General features: G+C 34.9%; 1 protein-coding gene across 6 annotated transcripts in view; it reads right to left on the minus strand.

The window, feature by feature from the left end:
• CPEB4 (cytoplasmic polyadenylation element binding protein 4) overlaps positions 1-26,778 on the minus strand; it is a 64,157-nt gene that overhangs the window by 11,133 nt on the left and 26,246 nt on the right. For 2 of the 6 annotated variants that reach the window (XM_037800804.1, XM_037800799.1), the window contains exons 3-8: positions 19,425-19,466; positions 18,411-18,461; positions 8,025-8,048; positions 6,100-6,273; positions 1,772-1,861; positions 1,271-1,389 (exon numbers count right to left, since the gene is read on the minus strand). In XM_037800804.1, coding sequence (XP_037656732.1) covers positions 1,271-1,389; positions 1,772-1,861; positions 6,100-6,273; positions 8,025-8,048; positions 18,411-18,461; positions 19,425-19,466 — 500 coding nt within the window. The remainder of the gene's footprint in view (positions 1-1,270; positions 1,390-1,771; positions 1,862-6,099; positions 6,274-8,024; positions 8,049-18,410; positions 18,462-19,424; positions 19,467-26,778) is intronic. The other 4 variants (XM_037800801.1, XM_037800800.1, XM_037800802.1 and 1 more) reach the window with 4 other exon arrangements.

Raw genomic sequence — 26,778 nt, forward strand, 5'->3', positions numbered from 1 at the left:
AAGTGTATTCCAGCCCTTTTATTTGAAGAAGCAAACTGAATCAGGGTGGAAAGTCCAATTGAATTGCCTATCATAAGTCAAATCACTCAATCATCATGTACTTAGTTAATTAGCTATTTTTCAGCTAATTGTGCCTCTACTCTACCCAAATGTTCCCTAACATCCTTATAATTTAAATTTAGCATGGTATCCTCTGCTAATTCGTCTACAGTGCTAGGAAAACTAGAGTTGTGTGCCCAATCGGCTTATGCCCAGGAAATACAAACTACTCCCCGTACTAATAAAGCTGTTGCATATTTCAAAAAGCACTTCAAAGTAGAAATATTGATATTTAGATATTTACAGAAGTTAACTTGTTTATTAAACACACTTCAATCTGTCCATCAGTTCAGTCAATCAAGAATCATGTACCTCATTTCAAATTATTTCTATCTATTCACTGTTACAAATAGCCATACCAAAAGTCTATGGGTTGGTATGGGGTATTCCCAGTAGGCACACCAGGAGAGTCCTAGGCTAGAGATCCCAAATTCAAACTGGTAGGGAACATAAACAAGGGAGGTGGAAAGAGTTCAGGCCACAGGAACTCTGGAAAGAATGTTCCTGACCTAGAAAACCCCAAGACACCAAGATGAGCTCCAAGAATTATGGCTTGAGTTAGGTCCACTGAGACTCCATTCTATGCTATATCCCACCGCTAAGTGCTGGCTGAGTGACAGTAAATTGTTGATTTGCCAGATTCGTCAAAACAGGTCAGTTGCTACTCTTGCTGAAGACTAAATTTTACGTTAAACTTTTCCAAAAAGAAAAAAACAGTATGTACTGTACCTATACATGTATATACATATTTCATTCTCCTTTGAGAGAGTACCATACACAAAAAGTTAAGGATAATACTGAGTAAAATCTTGGTCAGAGAGAGGAAGGAAATAGAATGGCATACATATATTTGGATTTGAGTTCTATTCGTCAGAGGAAATTCACCTACTTACCAAATGCATTATCAAGTGAAGTCTTTCCATAGTAAAAATCTACCAATATTTTAACTAGTCAAAAACTCAATATCAAAATGGAGTGTATAAATAAGCGGAATGTCAATGGTAAAAGCTTAACAATGACAACAAAACTTAGTAAGTTTTTATTTAGGGTCTACTTGGTGATGTTGTCAATTGAGTATACCGAACACATCAAGATGTTTGTGGGTTTTGCAAACAAAGGAGCTGAATGGAGGCAAAAACAAGAAGCTATTTCCAAGCTAGACTGTACTTACTGGCTTATCCTTGATAGTGGGACTTGATACACACAGGTAAAGTTTTCCATCTTCTTCTATGCATGCGTCAATGAGAGCCTGAACAGAGCTTTCATCTTGAAATAACAGGAATGCATAGCCTGAGAAAAAAAGGAAAAAAATTTAAAAGGCTTATTTATATGCTTTCCTATTCATCTGCAATTCTTCCAGGGAAAGGAAGCATACACTGAAAGTCAGGATGGAAAAAGGAGTAGGAAAAATGAAAACAAAAAATAAAAACAATATTCATATGAAGAAATTGATAATATCAGCAAATACATGGTATATTGAAACATCTTTTAGAGTAAAATTAAATTTGAATTGAAAGTATATTAGGTAGAAATTTTAAAGAGGCCTTTTGGAAAAATTAAGTTTAACAATGGAAAGTTTCACAATGAAGGCAAACATCTATGAAGAGGCTAAACATTAAACAATGCTTTTTATAAAGATAGGAGTACATGTATATTGAAACATGAAAATTACCTTTAGGAGGAAAATAGGATTTGCTCTCTGCTTTATGAGGCCAATCCACAATCAAAGGGCCGAAGCGACGAAAACTAGCTGTGATTTCATCTAATGAACAAAGCAAAAGAGTAGGCTAAAATATTTTGGGGCTCATTTTTTTTAGAAGTAGTTTAAAAAAAATTGTTTCAAACCTGCCATTTGCAAGACAGCACAAAGAACTCCTGAATCCCCTTCATCTAGATTCCAACCACTACCATTTCTCACATTGCTCCTTTACCTCTTCTTTACTTCTCTTCCCCTTCCTCCCTCTCTGGGTGTATATATGACTCAATCTATCTATCTTTCTCTGATATGACACCCCATTACCCCAAAATAAAACTGTTTGTATCTGCTCAAAGCAAAACCACTCCCCTATAATGCCATATAACCCTCCCAATAAGGAAATCAACATTGATACAATACTATCATCCAGTGTACAGACTCCATTCAAATTTCAAACCATCCCAACAATGTCTTTTTCTTTTCTGATCCAGAATCCTATCCAGAACACATGTTGCATTTAGTTGTCATGCCCAAGGACATCAGTCTTTATTGATATGGAACAGTTCCTCATTATTTCCTGTCTTTTATGTCCTTGACAGTCTTAAAGGGTACAGGCTATTCATTCTGTATGATGACCCTCAACGCAGGTCTGTTGTTTCCTCATCACCAGATTCACACTGTGCATTCCTAGCAGGGATACCACTGTTTCCCCACCATAAAGAAATCAGTTTTTGCTTTGTATTTGGTTAGTATTTTATGGGGAGACATTCTTTTATACACTAATATCCTGTTCCTTATCAGCCGTGGCATTCACTGAAGACTCCTGCCTATACCAACTATAGCTACAAAGGTGATTGTCTATTTTCATCATTCCTTTTACATTTACTACATTTACAGCAAGGAAGAGCTTTCCCTTCTCCTGCATCTATTTACTCATTCACTTACTTATTTATTTCAGTATGGAACTATTTTATTTAAAAGATTATAATATGACTCTCCTTATTTATTTTGATGCTCAGACTGTCCCTCAAATTGTCCCTGATTTGGCGAGTGGGAACACCTTCAAGCTGGCTTCTATGTCCTTATGACTTGTCCCATCAATCTTTAAGTACTTTCTTATTTTCTGGCCCAAGAAGATAAGGCAGTTTCATTTTGTTTTCCCTTACTACAGCCCTAAAAGCAGACATTTTTTCCAAGAAGTCCTGGCTCCTTGTAGTGGCAGAAGACATTGAAAAACTAAGATTTGGGTGCTTCATACCCTCATTGCTAGTGGAGGTTCATTATTTCTAAGTCATCTCAGTGGACAAAGTTAGGAAATACATGAATATTTGTGTACACACACATATATTTACAATTATTCCTATATTTGTGTGTGTGTGTGTGAACAAAAAGTTAATACAGATACATTTCAGGGTTCTTTCTAGCTTTCTCCCTTTCTATGTTTGTAAATTCCCTTTCCACTGAGAGAAGCGTGGCTTCCATTATCCTCAATATAGTTACTTACTTGCTCAATGTAACCAATCTTTCAATTACCCTGGTAGTCTTCTCCTCCTCCTACCTCTGAGTTCAGATCTTTACTGCCCTAATTTCTTGGACACTGTGCATGTACACTGTGCATGTAACAGCTGAGGTGTCTGAGTGGGCCTCTATGCATACATAAATACACACACTCCTTCCACCTGACACCCCTTCCCCCCTTGCCAACCCACTTCCTTGGACACAAATATCTCTGAACCTGATGGAGAACAGAAAGGAAGGTAAGATGAAACGGGAAGGAAAGGAATGATTGGAAGGGAAGTCTTGATCATATTTTACTATTAATTTAAATGATACTAATTATGCTACATTATATATTTAGACGACCAATGAGTAAACTATAAGAAAATAAATTTCCAAGAGATTCTAAGAAGAGTAGGTATAAGTAAGCACGTGTACTCCAGATTTGGGAGTAGTGCAGGGCAGAAGGACAGAAAAGAGACATGGGGAATATGTTCTAATTTCATTCTGGTACAACTCTTTTCATCTCCCCCAGATCGTGAAACAAAATCAGAACAGTCTGTTCTGCTACAGTATCTGTTTCTCCAGAACCTTTCAGCTTGTGTGAGGTTGGTAAATAGGGGGAATGACATCATTAAAACATGGAAGTTGTCCTGGTTCATAAATGATTTTTCCAAAGCAAGGTGAGTTAGCACAGAGGGAGTAGAAGTATGACCTTTGTCAGGAAAGGAAAAAGCCCCCAGCTTGATACACAGATGGAAGCCTCCTCAGCTCTATTTTAAGAAAATTAAAAATGAGCAGAGCAACCAAGGATCCCTTGCCAAAGTGGTGTATGCCCAGCCTTGCAGGGCTCTCATTTCCTGGCTGTTTGCACTCCCTCAGGAGCTTAGAAGTCCACTGCCCCCTGTCTTGTCTTCATGCATGCAAGCTTTGTGCACTTTCAATACTCCTTGAGGCAGCCTCCAACCATGCTGGGCTGCTGCCTGGATTGTCTAAATTATCTCTAAGGTACCAATTATCATTTTGGGTTCAGAATTCATTAAGTTTCAATTGATCTGCCTCTAACCCTCTTTTTCCCCATAAATCATGTAATTTTTAGTGCATGATTCTGTAGAATACAAGAATGCATATTTCACATTAGAGTAGGAAGTCCTGCATATTTAAATTGCAGCAGACTTAACATACCTGGTCTTAAGGAAAAAGCAAGATGACTATCACATCATTAATTTTGCTCAGTTTAAACTACCTCCTTTGCCAAACTGGTCAAAATTGCCTCTTCCTTTGAGAATTTTAGGAACCGTCCTTTATATCATTTAAGAATGCTCAAGCAATTTTCTAAAAAAGATAGACTATCTAGGCCAGAGAAGTGTATCTCAGACAAGGTAAGATAAAATTCAGTTTTCTTTCTGCTTTTTGTGTATAAACACACAATTTACTCATCAAAGACCACCTAGGGCTCAGAAGTGCAGAAGATCTGATCTTAAAGGGTCAAAAAACCTAGAATCCACAATAGTAAATAAAAAGAGGATTCAAGACAAAGAAAGGAGAAGGCCACACCCACAGGCTTACTAGAGTGGACAATATTGTGACCCAGAAGAACAGCCCGGACCAACACTGCGCATAAGCCATGCTCTCTGAGGGAAGGATGGAGTTTGAGTCAGTCTAGCCTGAAATTTCAGCAAGATATTTTATGGTGGCCAAAACCCCTATTTATTTGAATCTTTGGCCTTTAAAAAAAAATGAATCAAATATTTATTAAAGTTTGGATTTTATATTAAATGTAAATATATGTATAATTTATTATATGATATCAGGACAACTGATTAATAATCTTTGCCTTTTTTAAACCACTTTTGTCTCAACCTACCAGAGACTGATCATCTAAAGAAAAAGGAAGGTGGTTCAAATAAGCTTGATCTCAGTCTAAACGGGAAGTACTAAACCATTCTGCATTATTAGACCTTACATAAACTTAGAAAAAAACCCTTCTATTCTCCATAACAAGAATTAATTTCCATTTCCATTCTGGAAACTAAGACAAAATAAATTAGGGAAAAAAGCAATGAAGGATTATATATAGTTGCTCTGAAGTCTGCTACTTTGATTTTTATTAGGGTCACCTGAATCTCCTTAAGAGCAATCTTTGCATGGCTGGCTCCATCACAATCTTCTCAGCTCAAATACCACTTCCTCAAAGAGGCTTTCCTTAACCACCCATCTAAGAAGACTTACCCAGGTCTATCACATCACCTGAACACTTATCCTCTGATACTTTCCTGCATGTTGGCATTGTTTTTTATTTGCCTTCCCCCACTAGAATGTAAAGTTTTTGTGATCAGGGACCTTGTATCTTGTTTCCCATTGCAAGCAAGCCTAAGAACACTGCAAGCCTTTGGAAAGCATGTAAATATTTAACAAATGAAAAAATACTTGCAATATAACCCTGTCTTACGGTAAAACTATAGGTTATATTTTTCAGAAGTTCATGCTTAATCTAGGATTTTAAATTTTTAAACAATTAACTATACATTTTATGGGGCACTCATAAAAGGTAGGAAAGAAACAGGAAAATACACAAATTGAATTCATTTAGTCCAATCCCTTATTTCAGCTGGTTCCCCTTCCTTCTATGAAGTAATCTTATAGGCTATGATAGGAAGATAAGAGGAGGGAAAAAATGCATCAAGACTGAACACCTAGGGCCAGATAAGACTGTTTCTATAATAGCCACAACCACTTTCTATGAGTTACCTAATGTGTGCCATAGGCTGGGCAATGTGCTATAAACAGTTCTTTCTTCATCATACCTTCATCAATGTCAGGAGGCAATCCACCCACAAACACCTTGCGAGAATATCGTTCCACTCTTTCTCCATTCTGGTGAGTGAAGCAGTGAGGAGAACCCAGACCACTATGAAGAGGTTGATCCCCACGGCCATCATCCAAAAATCCATCTTCCATTGGAAACAGTGAAGATTGACCTGGAATAGAAAGCAGGGGGGAAAAAGCTAACAGAAAATGTTCTTTGACACTGATTATCATGCACAAGAAACAAGGAAAATGTACATTCATAAAACTGCTGCTTTTATTTTTCTCACTAAATAAAAAGTAGGATCACTTAGATATGCTGTTGAATTCCCATCACCTTAAAGTCCCAACTGAGTTAGAGAGAAACCACATGGTTAAATAGAGAGCTGCTCAAAAATCTCACTGGAATTCAGAAACTTGAGCAAGGTGAAATGGAAGTCCAGTAGGAGAGAGCTTGCTTTTGAAAGCAGCTGGCAGCAGGCTGCACTGGCTGGCAGGCCACATGGCCACTGGTAACCCAGACATTGCACTAAATATTAAATACAGCTATCAAATGACAAATTTAGGTCAGTTAAATTTCTTTAAAACATCAAATAATATAGTCTGTGCAATTTCCTCTAAGAATGTATGTAAAGTGAACAAGTCAGTTTTTAAAGTGAGAGCTCATCTTAATTAATCTCAACTAACAGGATGTGATCAAAAGCCACTGAATGCTGCTAGCTAACTTTGTTATCTGGGCATATAGAATTTAAGGTTTTTAGGCATGCTAAAGATATGCTTTCTTTCAGCTGAGTAGTTATCAGCTTGCTGAGGTACTATCTAATTCTAAAAACTAGCCATTAAATTTGGTCTTTGAAAACCTTACCATTCAGAATATATAAACAGAGAAGACCAGAGATGCCAACATGGGGAATACTCATCCCGTATTTACCTGACAGCAAAAGTAGAACTTTTAAATCATAAACAAAACACAGAGCTACAAATAACTGGAGAATCTCTCAAGCACTGTTGCAGCATTTTTCAGACGGCCAGTTTACTTCTATGTACTACATAAGGAATTTGTTAATGGACTTTTCTAGAAATATGTCTCCAGTGCTCTTCCTTTATTGAGACATTCCAATGTCCTTTGGTTGTCACACTTGTCTTTCTTTAAACTTTCCTTACTAAACACAAATAACACAGTGGATTTGTTATGATTGTATCCTATAATAAACATCTCAGAGTTACATAATGAAGACAAAAAGTGACTATATTGGAGGTTATTTCCTGAATAATCTTCAAACACCACTTACGTTTTAAACCTGAGGTATTTGGGTGTTTAACTCACTTCCTTGTAAAAAAGCAAAACTATTACAGGAGGCAAACTAAGTCAGGTTATCTTGGGCACCTCTAGGAAATGATTCTTTAAAATTCTCTAAACTTTCTAGCATTTTCCCCCAATGTTTGAAATGTATAGGATTAATCATTTATTTAGTTCATCTCATTTTAAGCCAAATGTATTATGCTTAGCAGAAATAAGGTATTCAAGTATAATTGAGTTTCCAAGGTAATGTTATCTTGGGACTAGTTTGACTGTATTTTTGTTTTTAAAGATTCTGAATTTTTTTCTTCTAAGAAATGCCTTTCCAAAAGGAAAAAAGAGAAGCAAATCTGCAGACATAAAGAAGTTGAATTTATAATAAAATATAGGGAAATCATTTTGACTGAAATCCCAATTCTCTCATTCTGATAACTTCTCTTGAGCTCCTTAACTTCCTTAAATCATAATGCCTAAAATGTTAACTATAACACATCAACTATGTATAGATTAAAGCCAGGTTTTATTCCCCTTCCCCCCATTCCAGACAAGGGTTAGAAATTGAGCAAGCTGGTGTCCTCTCCAAATACAACTGATACATTCAAAAGTTAGAAATTATAATATTACCTCTCCTTCGCCCATATGTCCTTGCTGCATGTCAAATGAGAAAGAAAACAATCTTTCAAACATTGTCAAAAAAAAAAAAAAAAAAAAAAATCAACTGTGGTTTCATCTACCAGCTTTTGAAACTGAAAAATGTTGCTACATTCCTCATTTCCTGGTAAGTGTCTCAAAAACAAATAATTTGGATGGTGAGAGGTCAATTTAATGCATTTTTAAAAAACGTTCTTCAAGGATACAGTAATGCTTTATTTAATCCTACTTGTTTTAAAGGAAGCCTCTTACTGTATGTAATTGTCACCCAATGCCCAAACTATTATGAAACTAAGGCAGTATGTAATATGACCTAAAAATCAGCTACTACCATATCAATCTCTTATTTTCTCTCAGAATTCCCTGCCAACTGGCAATTTAGTAGATATTTCCATATTTAATTCTTTACTTTTTTATCACCACAAGATAAATAGCAATATTAAGGTATTTATTGATTCATCTCTAATAAAAGAAAACCCTAACAAAGTAAATCTTTAGGCAATTTATAAACTTTCTTTTAGCCAATGATTTCTTGTTCCTAATCAAAACTTTAACCCAATGATGAAAAGTAAAAAGTTTGGCATATTATTGACAAGTATGTTGCAGCTAAAGAGAGAAGACAAGGTAATCAATAAGCCAGGAACATTAAGGAATTGACAGCATAAAACTTTAAATCAGCAAACTTTCAAGAAAATGTCTTCCCTTAAATAAACCGGAATCTATAAGCCCAGCTCGTCCAAACACCTCAACTCTATTCAACAAATTTCTGTATGCCTGATCTTGTTAAGCAGTATGGATAAATAGGACATGGCCCTGACCTCAAAGAACTCGCAGCCTTAAATGCAAAACAGCCACTTCAGTGAATAATGATAATGTAACCTGCCTATTGCTGTGACAGTTATGCATTAGGCAAAAGGAATAGAGATTCTGATTAAAGAGTCAGAGAGAGGGAGCTGTGTCATTTGAGATGGATGTTAACAGAAAAACAGGGGAAGGGCATTCCAGGCCCGGCAATGCCACTGACAAGGATGCTGTAATGTTCAGGGAAAGCTACCCAGAATGGAAGCATATGGAATATGTAGAGAGACATGGCTGGGGATAAGGCTAAAATAGGAAACTGGGATAGGTTTTTGAGTTAGAAGGTATAGGACCTGTAAGAATTCACTACATAAACTGGTCAGGGTTTTATTACTTAGTTCTCTAGATAAGCACTAAACAAATATAACTCAGAAGTGCCATGTGTTTTCCAAAATGAAAATATACCTTATAACAAAATACATTTCTACCCCTGCTAGACTCACCAAATTTCATGAAAGTACTTAAAGGATTAAAACAACATAACCTTACACAAAAAATATGAGCAGCAAAAGAAAAAATTAGATAAACTGAACTTAATCAAAATTAAGGACTATTGTGCAACAAAGGACATTATTAAGAAAGTGAAAAAACCACCTACAGAATGGGAGAAAACATTTGGAAACTATATTTCTGATAAAGGTTTAGCATCCGGAATATATAAAGAACTCTTACAACTAAACAACAAAAATATAACCCAATGAAAAAACTGGCAAAGGACTCATGTAGATATTTCTCCAAAGAAGATATACAAATGACCAACAAGCACATGAAAAGATGCTCAACTTCACAGGTCCTCAGGGAAAAGCAAACCAAAGCCATGAGATACCACTTCACACACATTAGAATGGCTATTATTTTTAAATTGGAAATAGTAGGGGGGCTCACAAGGATGCAGAGAAATAGGAACCTTAGTACATTGTTAGTGGAAATGTTAAATGGTATGGCTATTATTTAACAGTTTGGTGGTTCCTCAAAAAGGTAAACATGGAACTGCCATATAACCCAGCAATCTCACTTCTAGATACATATTCCAAAGAACTAAAAGCAGGGACTCAAACAGATTTGTACACCAATGCTCATAGCAACATTATTCACAACTGAAAAAAGGGAATCAACCCAAGTATCCATTGATAGATGAATGGATAATAGAATGTGGTCTACCCATACAGAGGAATATTATTCAGCTGTAAAAAGTAATGATGTTCTGATACATGCTACAGTATGGATGAACCTTGAAGACATCGCACTGAGTGAAGTAAGTCAGACACAAAAGGACAGATATTGTATGATTTATATGAATATAATTTATATTATATTACATGAAATAACTAGAATATACAAATCTATACAGACAGAAAGTAGAGTACAGGTTGCCACACGTGGGTGGGGTGAGTATGGGAGGAGAATGGGGAGTTATTGCATAATCGGTACAGGGTTTCTGTTAAGGGTGATAGAAAAGTATTGGTAATGGATGGTGGTGAGGGTACAACATTGTGAATGTGATTAAACCCACTGAATTGTATGCTTGGGAATGGCTGAGATGGGAAATTTAATGTTGTATATACATGCTTCCTCAAAAAAAAAAAATAAGAGAGAGCTACTACAGAGACAATGGACAATTAAATGCAATACATGATCCTGGAGTGGATCTTGTAATGGAGAAAATGCCAAAGAGGTCATTATTGAGACAACTGGAGAAAAACAAACAAACAAACAAAAAGGAATATAGACTGTATACCTTCTTTCAATGTTAAATTTCCTGAACTTAATAACTGTACTTAATGAAATTACATAAATGAATATCCCTGTTCTTAGGAAATAAACTAGGAAGTATTAGGTGTTCAAGGAGCATGAAGTATGTAACCTATGCTCACAGGTTTAGAAAACAGACAATGTGGCAAAATGTTAAAAGTTGGTATTTTGGGTATCTGGATAAGGAAAGTTCTGGCGTTCTCTTATTGGTTTTGAATTATTTTTGCAACTGTCCTATTAGTCTGAAATTAGTTTTAAATAAAAAGTTAAAAGCAAAAACAAAGTCATAAAACCTTCCACAATGGTTAGGTTTTCACTGTAACAGGTCTTAAGTGTTAACAGATCTTAAATGTGGTAGTGGGGAAGGTATTTTCTTAACTCAGTTTGACAGAGTTTAGAAAGACAAATGATAGCACAAAAACTGACTTGCTTAAAACCAGGGAGTTTAGGGGGACAGATTAATGGTTTGAAAATCTTGGATCTATCAATCTTAAAGAGTTGATTAATGTAGCTTGCATTTCTGAGAAAAGATATTTGAAAACAGTAGACATTTTAAAGCTATAAATTAACATAAAAACTCCTATAGATTCCATTATCTCAAAGATAAATACAGTTTTGGGATCAAAACTAAAAGGCTATAGATCAAAAAGTAAAACTCATATTCTCAAATTCTTCAAGAGTGTACTGTCAAACTTTGACTTTTGTACCACAAAATTAAGTTGGTTAATATAAAAGAATTTAGGTTAAATTAAGAGATTAATTCTGAATTAATTTTCCCATATTTCATTTTCCAGACATTTCATTTCCATATCCCGAAAACAGGTTATACTAGTTGTACACTGCTTATACCAATAAAAACTGTTCAAATGGAAAAATTAATGTAAATTAACACTGAAAAAACAAATACAATGACATTTTGGAGCACAGAATAATGAGACCGTTTAAAATTTTGATTTCTACTTACAATGCTGTTTTTATACCTTTTATTATTTTTAAATGTATTTTAAATATATTTTTAAATGTAAAATTTGAGTATAACTTATATAGAGAAAAGTTTACAAATCATAGGTGTACAGTTCAATGAATTCACAAAGTGAATATACCTATGTAATCAGAACCCAGGTATAAGTGATTTTAACAAAATGTTAAATGTTGCCACTTTATCCTATATAATATGAGGGATGTACTTGGCACCTTTATCTCACATATTTCAAATAATACTTTGCCCAAACATATTATGATGAAATACTTGTAACATAGATCCTCACTAATTTCCTGAGGAAAATGTCAAATTTCTAATCTCATGACTATCAAGCATCACTTGTTTTTTGATGTTTGAGAATGTTGAAGGTGGCTGAAGAATTGGCGAGTAAAAAAAATCACTTTATTATGTTCAAGGAAATCTATGATATAGAACATTTCTAGCTAAGTCAGCTGAAATGCATGCTATTATCACTGAATATATTCCAGTACCTATCAGAGTTAAAGTAAATACTATTTAAATGTTTATCCCCTTTTATTTTTATTTCTTAGTTTTGATTTATAAATTTCTCAATAATCTAATGTTCAGGACATACATGATTCAAGAAAGTAATAAATGGGTGTGAAACATTATGGCTATAAATTTTTATAACCTCTGGATGCATGTAGTTATTAGATTGACTGACAAACACTTTATTTCCAAAATATCTTCACAGGATTGCTTACAAGTGGTATGCCTGTTATTAGCCCTATATTGGTCATCAGATTCCCTCCAGTAAAAAATATTCCACTAGACTGCTATGGTAGACTTTCAGAGAAGGTATGGAAAGACTGGGCAGGACTAAACAAAGAAATGAAAATATTATTTATCTCGTAAAAAGTATTTTTAATGTATTTGTTGCAACATCTGTAGTAGTCAAAAAAGAAACAAAGTATTCATAATAGCTGCACATTCATAAGATGAAATACCTAGTACGCAGCCCTTGAAAACAACGTGGTGCATTTTCATGTGCCCGTATGCAAAACCCATGAAGATGTAGTTTGTGTGAGGTGCATAGGTGTGTATTGTGTGGTACCTGCTGCATAATTTAAAAAAATACAATATAAATAAAGTTGGGAACATGCATGAACTTTTTTCTAGAAACAACCACAATAATCCTTTGGGGAGAGAAACTGGGATGGGGAAAGAAAGAGTCTTTTACTTCTTTTACCCCTTTCTGTGCTATTTGAATTTATTATTATTATATAAACTATATTACTAAGTTTGTTGATCAACCTTTTTTGGTTTTCTTCTTGGTACTTATATTACAAACAAAAATTGATCTATTAAAGAAAAGCATCCTTTCCTATATGAGAGCATCTAATCAATTCTGTAAAGAACAGGGATAAAATACACAAGGATTTGTAGACAGTGAGAGAAGTGATCATATCAGGCTGCTCCAGCCTGCTGCAGGCTTTCCATCTACCTGCACCTCTCCTTGCCCCATGTTGACAAAGCAGACTGTGATTCTATCTGGGGTGGGGTGGGGTGGGGAAGGCTCAGATTAAAAGATGTTATCAAATAACTGACTCTTCCAACAGAACTAAAAAAAAAAAAAAAAATATGCAGGATGGAGGTAAGTAGCCAAATTGGTAAACCAATTAAAAAGGATAGAAATCAAAGAGTGGAAGCTAAAAGATACTGTTTTTAAAGGGCTCACCATTACAAAATTACTTTAAGACATACGTTTAATAGTTAATTTTCTATGTCACATTGACTTGTGATTACATTAGCCTGTAAGTACAATATGCAAACAATGTTGATATGATATAATAAAGATCTGATACTATTATTTGTAAAAAGCTACACTACAGAAGGACAAATGTTACTGAATATCCCTAATCCTCAGTTAATTTATCTATAAAAATGGGGAGCTGATGAGAGAATAACAAAAGATACTTTAAGTATGTGTGGACAGACAGATGCTCAATAAATCATTTCTTCCCTTCCTCAGAAGCAAACTCCTATGCATATTTTCTTAGGTTGGTCTTCAACAAACTCAGCTCTCCATTATCTAAGGTTAACAAGTGCTGAGCATTTCAGAGTTTACATTGTTTTCATTTGATCTTATTCATGGAAGGGATCTTTCTGCATGTTCCTTATTATGCAATCCAGTAGCAGCTAGAACCATAATCTACATTTTTCTTTGCTAAAATTATATTCTCCTTTTGACAGATTTCTGCCCCCCTTAAGCAAACAATCTTCCTCCTTTCATTCCAAAGAACTATAATTAAGAGATGTTGTTCTATGCTAACCTTTAACAGATCTCTTACTAATCACCTCCTCTAGGACAATCACATATTTAGTTGATGCTTCAAAGTGCACAGACATCCTCAGAGGAAAGGAAATACATCCATGACTCTGTTAAAATTTAATGTTTTTTGTTCTGTAGCTTTTGTCACAAGGTTCATTTTTGAAGCAGCTAATCTTAAGAGCAAAAGCAGTGGAAAGGAAGGTTAAAACAAAAGTACAATGGACAAGCCTTTGATACAGAGATGGTGGTGGTAGTAGTTATATATTAGAGTTTACATACGCAAAAACATATCAGTCTTTTAATCTGATGTCCATCTGAGCTAAACCAAGACACACCAAAGAAACTGAAGTAGGTCTGGCCTTTAATGAGCACTCCCTTCTCAAAGTTTACACACAGTTGAAAAACAGTAAATTTCAGGCTTGTTCTTCATAACCATAAAATGGATATACTAATTATGTCCCTATTTCACTAAATTTACCAGTAAAAGGAATCCCAAAGGTAGTTAGAAAGCTTTGGGGTTTTATACATTTAAAATCCCAGGTTTCCCAACATGCCTCAAAAAAATCTCTACAACTAATAAGGCAGAAATAAATTGAATATTCCCTATAATATGTATAACATTCTCAGCACAGTTATCAGTCATTATTTGTTGAATTATATTGACATTGCCTTTAGAAGTCACAAGTCAAGGCATATGAAGGTCATTGTGTAAGATGAAATCTAATAGTTGCACGTGCAAAGAAAAAAAAGATAAATTTGATCCCCTAAATGAGTAAAGCCCCCTTTATCCTTGTTCATGCAAATTCCAATATTATTCCAATATAAACTGCTATAAACTTGTAGACCACTCTGAATCTTTATTTCCTTTTTTATATCATTAGGATTTCTACTCTGTCTCTTACCCAAAAGCTTTGAGATTTCTTGAAAATTTCAAAACAAGTTATACAATAAAAATCACATAGTCAAACTCAAATGTTCATGTTAAAATGTTCATGTGACAGCTCTTTCATCTTTTATCCAAACAAAACAAGAAATGGCTTTCAACTCAAGAAAGACTTGGAAGAAAAAGCCCTGCAAGCTACAGTTGAAAAAAATCAGGATAGCTATATAATCACTCTTCTAAACGTTCAGAAAAGCCTGAATAGACTATTTATGAACAGGGAAGAGCAGCTCCTTTTAGACTTAAAATTGGATAATAAATATAAAATACAATGCATTAAGCTTTTACTTTCAGTTTTTGAAAAAAAGGCTGGATGGATATGTAAGATGTGAATGACTGCATTTAAAAGTGAATATGGTTAAGTTTTAAGTTACCTATCTTAATAACAAAGAAAGCATGTTTAACAACCACAGACAACTTCTTACAAACTCATCATAATCCCTTGTCTGTTTTTCCTACAAGTCTTTAGCACTAATATTTCTAACAAAGAAAAAAACATTTATTCTAATTATTTTAATTTGGTTTACTATGTGGCAAGTGCTATGCTAAGTGATTTATACACATTGACTCTTCACTGCAACCTACTAAATAAGCAATATTCCTTTTTTATTTTCCAAATGAGGATCCTGTGGTAGGCAGGGGCTAAGTAACTCTCTCCAGGTCAGCCAGCTAAAAAGTATTATGACTGAGATTTGAATCCATATTCTACATGAACCCAGAGTCAAAGCTACTTGCCTCTCTGCTCTGTATATCTTCAACAAGAAGTAGAATCCAAAAAATAAAGGCCCAGAGGCAATTAAAAGAATATTATGTGATACGACTTTGCTAAGTTTATAGCTGGACCACTAACGGGTTAGTTATTAGAGATAATTTGATGCTAAAGAACTTAGTATATAATCAGGAAAACCAAAAATGTTGGGGGAAAAAAACCCAGAAATTATATTCTTAAAGAAATATAGCATTATACTAGACACTCAGTTCAATGGGGAATAATTATTTTACTACATTATCTCTAAATAGCTTTTCACTCTTTAATCATATAGAGGGCTGTTGATGAAGGATTAATAAAAAGGTAACACTCAAGAAAACTGGGTTAACAAACTCACCATTTTAGGCTCCTTTTGGGGATTCTACATTCCCCTTAAATCTACAATATCTATAGAGATTATGCACAAGTTTATGTGCTAATACAGTGCCTGGCCCATAGTAATTGAGTACTCAAATGGTGGTTGAATAAACAAATGTTAAAAATTTAAAACAGTTTATCTTCATTAAGCACAATTAATTCATTATAATAGGTTTTCAATATGGGTACCTGCAAAACCTGGGCCAACAAGAGAATGAAGGTACTAAGAATCAAACCTGAATGAGAATAAGTTATCTACAGAAGCAAGAGGTTTCATAAATAAAGCTAAAGAGAATTGGCGATGCTCACACCTAAATCAAGGTAACTAAAAAATTGTTTCAAAATCTCTCCACCCCCACACCTTCCTTTAATTTCATGACTATCAAGCAACCTTCTGCTACAATTAGGACTGTGTTATGACGAGACAATATGGCTATCCGTCAGTTTCAGCATCTGATTCACCTAGAAGTTTTATTTCTTACTATAAATGAATAAATGGGCATCTGGTCTTAGTTGGGTTGGTCATCAAGAGCTAACAACATTTGATCAATTCTGACAAAATCCAGGTTTTGGTACTGCAAAGCTGAAGACCAGACCTGAGACTGTAGCAGTGATAACCCCACACTCTGGGGTCTTGCTTGAGGAGCCAGCAAGTTTCCTCTCTTTGACCTCTCTTTTTGTTTTCTCTTTATCCTCCTATCTTTCAGTTTGAGACAATGTTAACCTCAGTCAATATACCTCTATAATAAACACAATTTCCATGTATGCAACAGTAAAAAGCATTTAACCCACTTCTAAAGTTTATAGTACAGCAAAATTTCAAAACATAAATATTAGGGGAAAAAGTTTTTTGTTTTTTTTGTTTTTTTTTTTTGGCCAAGTAAGGTCAATACAAAATTATCTATTTATAAAAGAAAGGACATTAGGAGGGAATAAAAAATGAAGGACAATCTCACAATAATAGTTGGGTTTTTAAAATTTCTTTTCTTTAAGCGAATTTAGCTCTCAGAAAAATCCACTAGAGAGTGTTTATTTTTCTCACTTCAACAAACATGGGCCCTAGGGGCATCTGACCTCATTCAACCACTTCAGGGGGAAATAGGGACAAAGGAAAGTTGATCACTTTGCCTAAGATCACACAGCAGTATTCCAAATCTTGGTTCACTGCAACGTTCCAGTGTGTGGACCTGACTCTGGAATTCGTTCCACAGGAAACGGTAAAGCAAATCCTACCCCATGGCATCCCTTATATTAGATCCCCTTATCCCCATGCCATTTTCACCATCGGATTTGGTTTTCAACCTAACCAAGTTTATGCTGGAATATTTTACTGTGGCATTATTTCTAGCAGCTGTAGCATGAAAAGACCGAAGTCTGATGAATGAGTGAGGTTTTTATAAACTTTACGGTCTCTAGTAGATCTGGTACAGCCAAACAACTCTCTTGTAAATCAAATCTCCTCTTAACAAGTCCTGGCTTAACAATCCTATATTCTATAGCACACTGATTTCAAACACTACCCAAAAGGAGATCCAATCATAAAAATAATTTTAAATTCCCCATTTACAATATACCATAGACAAGGTGTGAAGCTTTTTAAAATTTGTTTTGTTTTTACAATGAAGAGAATATATTTAGCTAGTTAAGAAAACATCTTAGAGGTGGTAGGACTTAAAATGGAAAGGCATTATAAACACACTGAATTGTGAAATAAACATTCAACAGTAAATGGTTAGAAAAGAAGTAAACAAGACCTCTGTATTCCATCCAATTATTTAAAGTCTGTGATACTAAAAGTTGGTACTTTTTAATTTTTTAATTTCTTCTGTGCATGGATGATCCCCCTTCCCTGTGAAATTAAGCTTGCTTCAGCATATGTACATAAGTTTTAGCCACCAAAACTTCATTTTTCTTGTACTCCTTAGACAGCAAACAAATAGTGAATGACCTTGTCCTTTGCAATCTCAAGCACTGTGGTCTTAGGCTGCTTTTTCTGATTTTAGATCTCTGATTACTCTCCCTTTCTCCTGGAACATTTTCCCACTACATGGAAATGTTTTTTATATTGACATTTCAAAGGTCACTCTACAGAAGCTAATGTTAGATAAAGTCATTCTTTTATGCATCGTTATGGGATTCTCATTTCATTCTCATTGTCACCAATTTCAGGACAAAGAATCAATTGGCTCTCAAATTTTAAAAAAGTTTCTGCCACAATTTGGAGGAAAAAGAATTAATTATTCTTAAAATAGCTGATAAATTAATAACAACTTGCAGTTATCATTACAAAACAAACTAACGTCATTTGACAACTTGTCAAAGCACAGCTACTGTATTTTCTCACCTAGAACTAACTAGTGAGCAGTTAGTTTTGTGAACTTTACTAGGGTAAATCAATTATCACTTACCATTAATAAGCAGAGAGCTATCGGATCCTGGATATGAATAGTTTAGACGACCTGAAGGTAAAAGAAGGCCGTTACTAAATTTATCTTCTTCATAGATGGCTTAAATGTATTCAATAACAGAGCTAAATTGACTGCTTTTAATAGGCAAGGTATTTTAAAAGCTATAATATGGGCCAAAAATTTGCTGTGCTAATAAACACAATGAGTCAGTGGACATATCAATCAACATAACATGTTCACGTATCTTCAGAGAGGGAAAGTTTGAAAATGGGAAAATAAAATATCCCTCACATTTAACTAATAGGTCATTCTAATTTCCAAATCCCTGTCCAAAGTACTTTTCTTTATACCATTATGTTCTAATACCAACCCATAATCTAATCCCAATATTTTATGCCCCATAAAAATGTGAATTTTTTATCATTTGTGTAGTTTTTGTTGCTTTTTCAAAGTTTATAATTAGCAATAATATTTTTCTATATGATTTATAACAAAAGTACCAGGCTTATGTCTACATGTAGAGACACAGTGATGGGTTTATATTCACAGTTTGGGGAATAAGTACAGAAGATAAAGAAAAACATTTCATTGTAGTAATACATAACAAAATACAGCAAAGCACTTAGCACAGTGCCCAGAGCACAGTAGGCACTCAATAAGTGCTGGGTGAGTAGTTCCCTTCAAATTTTGAAATGGTTCAAAATTTAACTGTACCCAGGATGTCAATCAAAACAGAATTGTGAAGGTACTAAAATTTTTGAAGGATGAGCCATCTTCCAAATTGGTAGTCCACAAATAAGGGGGAAATAGTACTGAGATTTCTCAATTTTTAAGGCATTAACTTATAGAAATTGCATTTCTGTTTTAGAAGAATTTCTACATGTAAGTTGAGGTATTTATACCACAAATCCTTACTGAGTGCATACCATGTACCTAGTTCTATGCTATAAATTATAAAAATCATTGTGGCAACATTTTTAAGTCTCCATACCCCACATGTCCATCTGCACCCACCTTCATAAGAGTGGTGGAAAACCCTCAACAAGTCTTGCTCATCTAGGGAATGGATAGAGGAACTTGATTATTAATTATCTACCATAGTCCAGCATTCTATAAATCAGGAGTAGTGTGAGAATTTAAAACTGACTCACAATTACAAACATTCCATTAGGAAACAGCAGTCTAAACTACAACCCCACAGAACCATTGCAGACTCTCAAAGGCCATGGAAAAGTATATAAGCAGAGGTTCTCCCATGCCTTGAGACTTGGGAAAGCCTTCTAAGATGTCAGAAAGATGCTACCTCGCTCCAGTGAATGCTATAGGAACCAGACATTAGATATGGTCCTATCGATCCAATAGCTCCTGGTTTACAACTTCTTTAGAGAGGAACTTTAAGCCTCTGCTATCCTCCAATGTCTCAAAATTCTGCTACTTTGAAATGATCTCAACAAAAATGAACTCATAACCCGAAAAGAAAAAAACGTTCTCTACTTCCAGCAGCTTTAATTAATCCATATTGAAACTTTTGAGTCTAATGTGAAACAAAATCAGAACAAAAAATTTTCCTACTATTTAAAACCAAATACAAGGTTTTTTTTTTTTTTTTTTTTTTTTTTTTAATTAAGCTGTTCATTGTTCCACTTAAAAATTTCAGCTTGTCCCTGTCTAGGAGTGAGGACAGGAATGGAGATGGAGGAGAAGGAAGTAAAAAATTAATTTGGATAATTTTATTTTCTTCCTAAAAATTGGCTTCATTCTTTAAAGCTTCTGTACACAGACTAGTATCCAAACCCAGTGAGTTCCATGTGACTACTTTAACTACAAGACTGGATCTTATGACCTATCACAAGTACATTTTGAAAAAGAATAGACTTGAGAAACGAGGAACAAGTACATGACCTCAACTGTCAAAAACTTGGGATGGGAGAGTTCTGTTTCTGAATCACTTAACTTACAAAGTAGCAGTTGATTTTCTGTAATGGAACTTATGCATCAATATTATAACTGTAAAATCCTCTAGTAAATGAACTTACAGAGCTAATACACATACCACTTTTATTTATTATAAATCATTTTAAAAAGGTGATGAAGGTAAACAAAGGAACAAAAATATTTAATTACATTAACTGAAGTTAAAGATTGAGAGGAAATTTTTATCAATTCTAAGATATTCCAAAATTTTTTAAAGCTCACATCCTAATGGCTTGAAACCACTGCTGTTTTATATGACCCATAGTATCTCCTATTTGAGGCTAAGGAAGGACAATTAACAAGAACCCAAAAGACAAATTACCAAACTGGCTTTCCCAGTTTAACAAATGAAGTTACACCTTATCAGAAACTCACCTTTTATATGCCTTTTAAGGAGAAAGAGAGAATATTTCAACTTGACAGGCACAAAGATGCCCCATAACTCAGTTCTTAAAATGTGCCTCAACACAAACCTCCTTGAAGAAATCTCCTTACCTCACCCGCAAGGTAGGTGACCTCTGGCATTTTTCTGTCCTTAGATTTCTGAATACAGTAATTCTACCCCTCAGCTAAGATACAATTCAGCATTGAAAAATCATTGGCAAAGTTCATCAGCTAACTCTGTGAAAGTGATACTTGTTTTTAATTTTTTAACCTGGCTTTGTGATATGGCTGGAATCAAGTTTTGGCCTCTGAGCAGCAAAAAACACCTGTGGCATTTTGTTAAACAATCAGTATTGCTTTCTATTTCCATTTTAAAACATATGCAATGACATTTAAAAAAAACTTTTTTTTTTTTTTTTTTTACTTTCATAATGCTTTCCCAACCTATCTATCCCTCTGTAAATACTTTTCACAGCCAAGAGTCATTGATTTATAACATCCACTATGGGATAACACATATCGCTTCTTTTTGGGAAATCTTCTGAAAGCTCCCATTATCAGTGCCATGGGACTTATAAATTTTTCTCCAAGTTTTTTGCATTCTCCACGTACTCCTCTCATTTCTGCTCTAATATCCTCTCTGCTCCATGGATGCCATTTTACACCAATATTTCTGCATTTTGTTCCATGGCAAGCTTATAGAAGATGCCCTCCCACTTCTGAACCAGCAGCCTTCATTTCATGTCCACAGTGAAGAAAATTTTTCATATCTGGTTTTCAGACTCACCTTTTTCCAAGACTTCTTTCCCCAAAAGGAAAAGCTTTTTAAAATTAACTCACCAAATTTTATTTCTAGCTATCAGTAGCAATAGCTAACCTTCTTACATAATCCTTTCAGCTACTGGCCAACTTTCTTATCTCTTTTACATAATAGCCCCCTTTAGAACCTAGAGCTTTTTCACCTAGGCATACTGAGTTTCCTGTTTGGGCACCAGGTGAGCATTCGGTGAGTTCATTCCACTAAATTTAAAACACCAGCACTTGACAAATGGATAAAGTGTAGTAAAATAAAAATACGTGAGATATCTGAATATGAATATAAACCAGTGCTTGTGATTTCTGTTTGTTTGGTTTCTGACAGCTTATCTATTTATAAATATAACCCAGGTTTTGGCACCCCTAGAATCAAATTCCTCAAGGGAGAGGGAGGGCATTAGGGTTTCAGGCAAGTGAACCTATTTTGTGGGTAAAATTTAATCTTTGAAGGCTCTTGGTATTTATTATGTTATAAATATAAAGAAATACTACCTGATCAGCAGTCCCAATCTTAAGGACATTATGACAAGGAGAGTAGTAATCTCTGGAGACCAGCTGTGGCATTTGGAGCCAGAAGCCTGGTATACATCATTCAGAAGACATAGGCTATATTTGGTGACATGACTCAATCTAGCCAAATATAGGCAACTGACACATACAATGTGACTCTGGGGAACTAGACTACCAAATTCTACAGCCTGGAAAAAATCCATACTCCAACTAGGAAATTCTATACTAGGCATTTATGAGTTAGAGAGAATCGATATTTACTAACCAGACTGATTTAGAATTGGTTGGGGGAGGAGGTGCTCAAAAGAACAGTATTCACTATGATATTCCTTTATGACACTAACTAAAGCAACCTGGTCAAACAGATGAAAAGAGAAAAGATTAGAAGGAAATACTCCAATGCATTAGTGGTACATTTATTCACAATAAGATAAAATAAAAGTTAGTGTCTAAAAAGCCACCTAGATCTTATTGCTACTAATGATTCAGTAGGAAATGATACATCAAATGCTGCCATTTCAAACACACAAACACTGAAAAATATCAAATGTTCTACAATGCTATTAGATGTCATGCCATGACCTTCTCTTTTTCAGTCATGCCAGCATTCTTGGCGACATGGTGTAGGCCAAGAAATAATAGGGGGAAATTTGGCAGCGTTGTCTAAGGTACAGCCATGCAGTCCTATAAGTGACCAGTAGCATAAAAGTTTAAGTTAAATTTTATTTGACTGACTTACAATATAAAAACTTAGATACGCCACAAAAGGGGAGAGGGAATGTGTCAGTGAACACCGTTAACATTTCTAACAGGGAAAGGTTGAGTATGGATTCAGGACCATTTCTAAGGTAGGTCAAAGATTTACATACACACATATATATACACACAAGTATACATTCCCATGATGCATACATATATTTGTTGTTATTGTTTATCTGCAGGCACTCCTCCTACCTAAGCTCCCAATTTTATTTGGATCATTTCTAAGTAAATCAAATCCATATTGTCATAAATTTTTTTTTTAAAGGAGGTGCTTCTACCAGCCTCTCCAACTGCTCTTTCTGTCAACACTATCTGAGACTTGCAGCAAGATGGCGCTGCAGGGACCTGGACAATATATAACTTCAGTTTGCTAATGGCCTTGGTCACAAACAGATATAATTCTCCTCTGGGAGAGAAAAAATACTAATTTCTCATTTTTATAACAGCCAAACTGGCAAAGTTCCAGAAGGTTTTTAAGCTTTGAAAACTATGGAAAATTCAACTTAAAATTTTTTATTTTGATAAAACCAGGGAGAATCTTCCTCAAATTTAATTCTTTTTAATTGTGATGATAGTTGGAAAAAAGACTATAACAGTGGCAAAAGAAAGTAACATTTATCTGTAAGATGAGTAAAGTGGATGGGATACATTTCTATAGATTGAGAACAATTTAATATAAAGTAAGGATTGCTTTGGTGTGAAGGACCTGTGTGAAGTTGCAAGATTTAAAAGCTTCTAAGAATTTCAGGCAGAAGGGAATGTCTAGAGAAAATCTAGCAAGGAGTTAACCCAATTAAGGAATTCAAAAGATTTCCTACTGCCGGTAAACCTAACAACAAACCAGCAAAAGCAGGAAGGCTATTTTTATCCCAGCCAGAAGCTTCTGACTCTAGATGCTACATTTAGAGAACAGAGCAACAAGATAACTTGCCTTAAGAGGATGTTATGATACCAGTGATTAATGACAATTTTTAAGCTTTTAAAAACTAGGCATTGTTTTTGTCCAAACTAAACCAAGCTAAAGCTGTTTAACAAAAAAGTGATATCATGGAAAGAAAAATGGAAAAACAGACAAAAGGGTAGGAAAAATGTTTTAAGTAATCCAGAAAAAAAAGCCAAGAAATAAGATTGTCTTACCTTGCAAAAAGGTTGATTAAAAAAAGCATGCATTATAAGAGGCTTTTTTTTTTTTTTTTTTTTTTTTTTTAAGAACCAGTGAATAAACAAAGAATTGTGAAACTGGCACCAAGGTAAAAATGAATATAAAAGATCAAGACAACTTACCAAATCTCTAGGGACCATAAGCTAAGTCACTTGTAAATGACAAAACTTTAAAGTTCTCAGATTTATACATATCCTTAAAAAAAAAGTATTTAAGACTTTTCTGATTGATCCCTAGAAAATAAAAAGAATCAAGAGTGATTTCCTTTTATATAGATTCATATTCTATACCCAGTGCAGAAACTTTAATCCTTACCCTCTATCTAAAGTATACTAAGTAAGACAAAAAGGTTTTAAAGGTTCTTTTTGTGTGTGTGTGTGATGTTTGTTTTCCCCTTAAAGGTTAGATAATAAATACCTAGTCTATTATTTAGTCTAAATTATTTTAAAAAATTGAACACTATTCCCTACATGAATAAAAAATTACCGAAGTCCAACCCTGCCTCCCCCACCAAAAAAATCAGCAAATTCACTAGTTGGCTTTCTGCACACATACCTATCATCAACTCTACTTATTTACTTAATATAAATTCTTCTGATTTAATTGAAGCTTAATGAAGAATGTGCTTTAATTTCATACCTCTTCAAAGAATTTCACCTTTTGTATTTTTCAGAAGGCCCAGCCACTATATTCTCCTATGGATAATTAAAGCACTGGGCCTTCCTATTTATTAGCCTTAAAAACTAAACAATAAATAGGCTGTTCAAAAATACCTGCTAATGATTTGAAGGATAAGCTGCATGAGGCCAGGGGTCTTTGTTTTTATTACAGTCCCTGATATATCTCAATGGTCTAAAATAGTACCTGGCACATAGCAGATGCTCAGTATATATCTGCTGTGTGAACGGTCTCAGGCAGCTTTAGAATTTACACATATATCTCAACTGGTTCTCGAAGTGGAGTGAAGATGAGGGTAGGAAGGGAGAACTGTGTATGAATCACTTGGGGAACAAACATGCTTAAGTCCCATGACAAACCTGATGAATCAGAATCAGGGAAGAAAACAAGCCAGCTTGGAAAAGTTCCCTCAGTGATTCTGTTTTGACCTCCACCCAAAAAGAGACACTCTTAATAGGAAACCAGCAGGTGTGAGATCTGAATCCTTTATCGAAGATTATAATGATAAAATACAGATTTATATTCTATACCCAGGACAGAAACTTTAATCCTTACCCTCTATCTCAAATATACTAAGTAAGATGAAAAAAGGTTTTAAAGGCTTTTTTGTGATGTTTGTTTTCCCCTTAAAGATTAGATAATAAATACGTCCTCTATTAAACCGGGAGCTAAAGGTTATGTGTTCCTGGCATGATCCTCAAGATACCAGTTAGCCGAATGACTTTACAGAAGCGGGTGCTTCTCTCTGAACTTCAATTTCCTCAACTTTGTAAAACAGAGATCACACAACCCACATAAAAAGTTATAGTAAGGATTTAAGTTAGAGATAATTCTCAGAAGGGTCATAGAAGAAAAATCAAAGAAACGATCTCATTTGTAAGTGCCCTTTCACATGGAACTGGCATTTAACACTGCTTTCTATACCGAATGTATCCAGATCTACCTCAAGCAGAAAAAACACATAGCCCAGCATCAAATATGTCCTGTGATCAACTCCTACCTGGTACATGGAATGTTTGCAAACGTTAGTGGAACTAGAATATAAACAGAAGTCTAAAATGTAAGCTAATTCCGAACCATTGTGGCTTAAAGAAGACTCTAATAGTACCTGTCTCCCCGCCTCTAACGAGGGCTGCTGTGTTACACAGCTCCCTGTACCTCTAGTCATCTGGCTCCCCTGACCCAGGCACTGTGCAGGCTAGAACCTAAATAGCCCACACTCCTAACCCTGCCTCAAAGGGCAAAGAGATGGCTTCCGATGTCAGAGATGAAGCTCTAGGATAGAGTAAGTGACCTCCCCACCCCTCTCTGACCTACTCACCATTTCCTCTATTAAATTCCTTTTCACTATGTATTATGTACTTGATGGTAATGGGTAGTATTCTAATAGCAAGAGCCTGAAGCGGAACAGTTAGAGAAGCTCTCCCCAGAGCAGTATTTCATAATCTTTCATAATTATTAAGACTTACTTTGGTCAAAATATTTCATAAAGGCTCCTCTCCATGATAACTGTGGCCCCCACCTCCCACCCCAGTGAATACAATAAGTAAAACAAACAAACAACAAAAAAAAACACAAACACAAAAAAACTTAACAGAGGCTACTATGAATAGAGTAACAACTTTAACTATGTTTTAATTGCAATTACATCAATATTCACAAGCATTTGGAAGGTAACCGTGCATATATAAGCAGCATTTCCATCATTAAACTGGAACGCTGGTCACTACAGGGTTCACAGACCCCACCAAATAATTCCCAAGGCTGAAGAGGCCCATGGTTCACAGGTTGAGAACAGAAACATTTCACATGGCTTGTATTTCTTGGCCTACCTCAAAAAGAAAATACGCAATCTTGAAGAAAAAAAGCCTTCACTCAAACAACTAAATTTGATTATCTCTAGTTACATACAAGCATTCAATATTAAACAGTCTGCCACACCCAGACTTACATGATATTCATGTAACTATTTTCAGTCTTTAAACTATAAGAACTGTAGACAGCAATTTAAAAATCATTAAGCCCAACTTTTCTGTTTACAGTTGAGGAAACCAAGGCCTAGGGAGAAGTGACCAACCTAAA

Source organism: Choloepus didactylus, chromosome 13, assembly GCF_015220235.1.
Source record: "Choloepus didactylus isolate mChoDid1 chromosome 13, mChoDid1.pri, whole genome shotgun sequence".
Classification (NCBI taxonomy): Eukaryota; Metazoa; Chordata; class Mammalia; order Pilosa; family Megalonychidae; genus Choloepus; species Choloepus didactylus.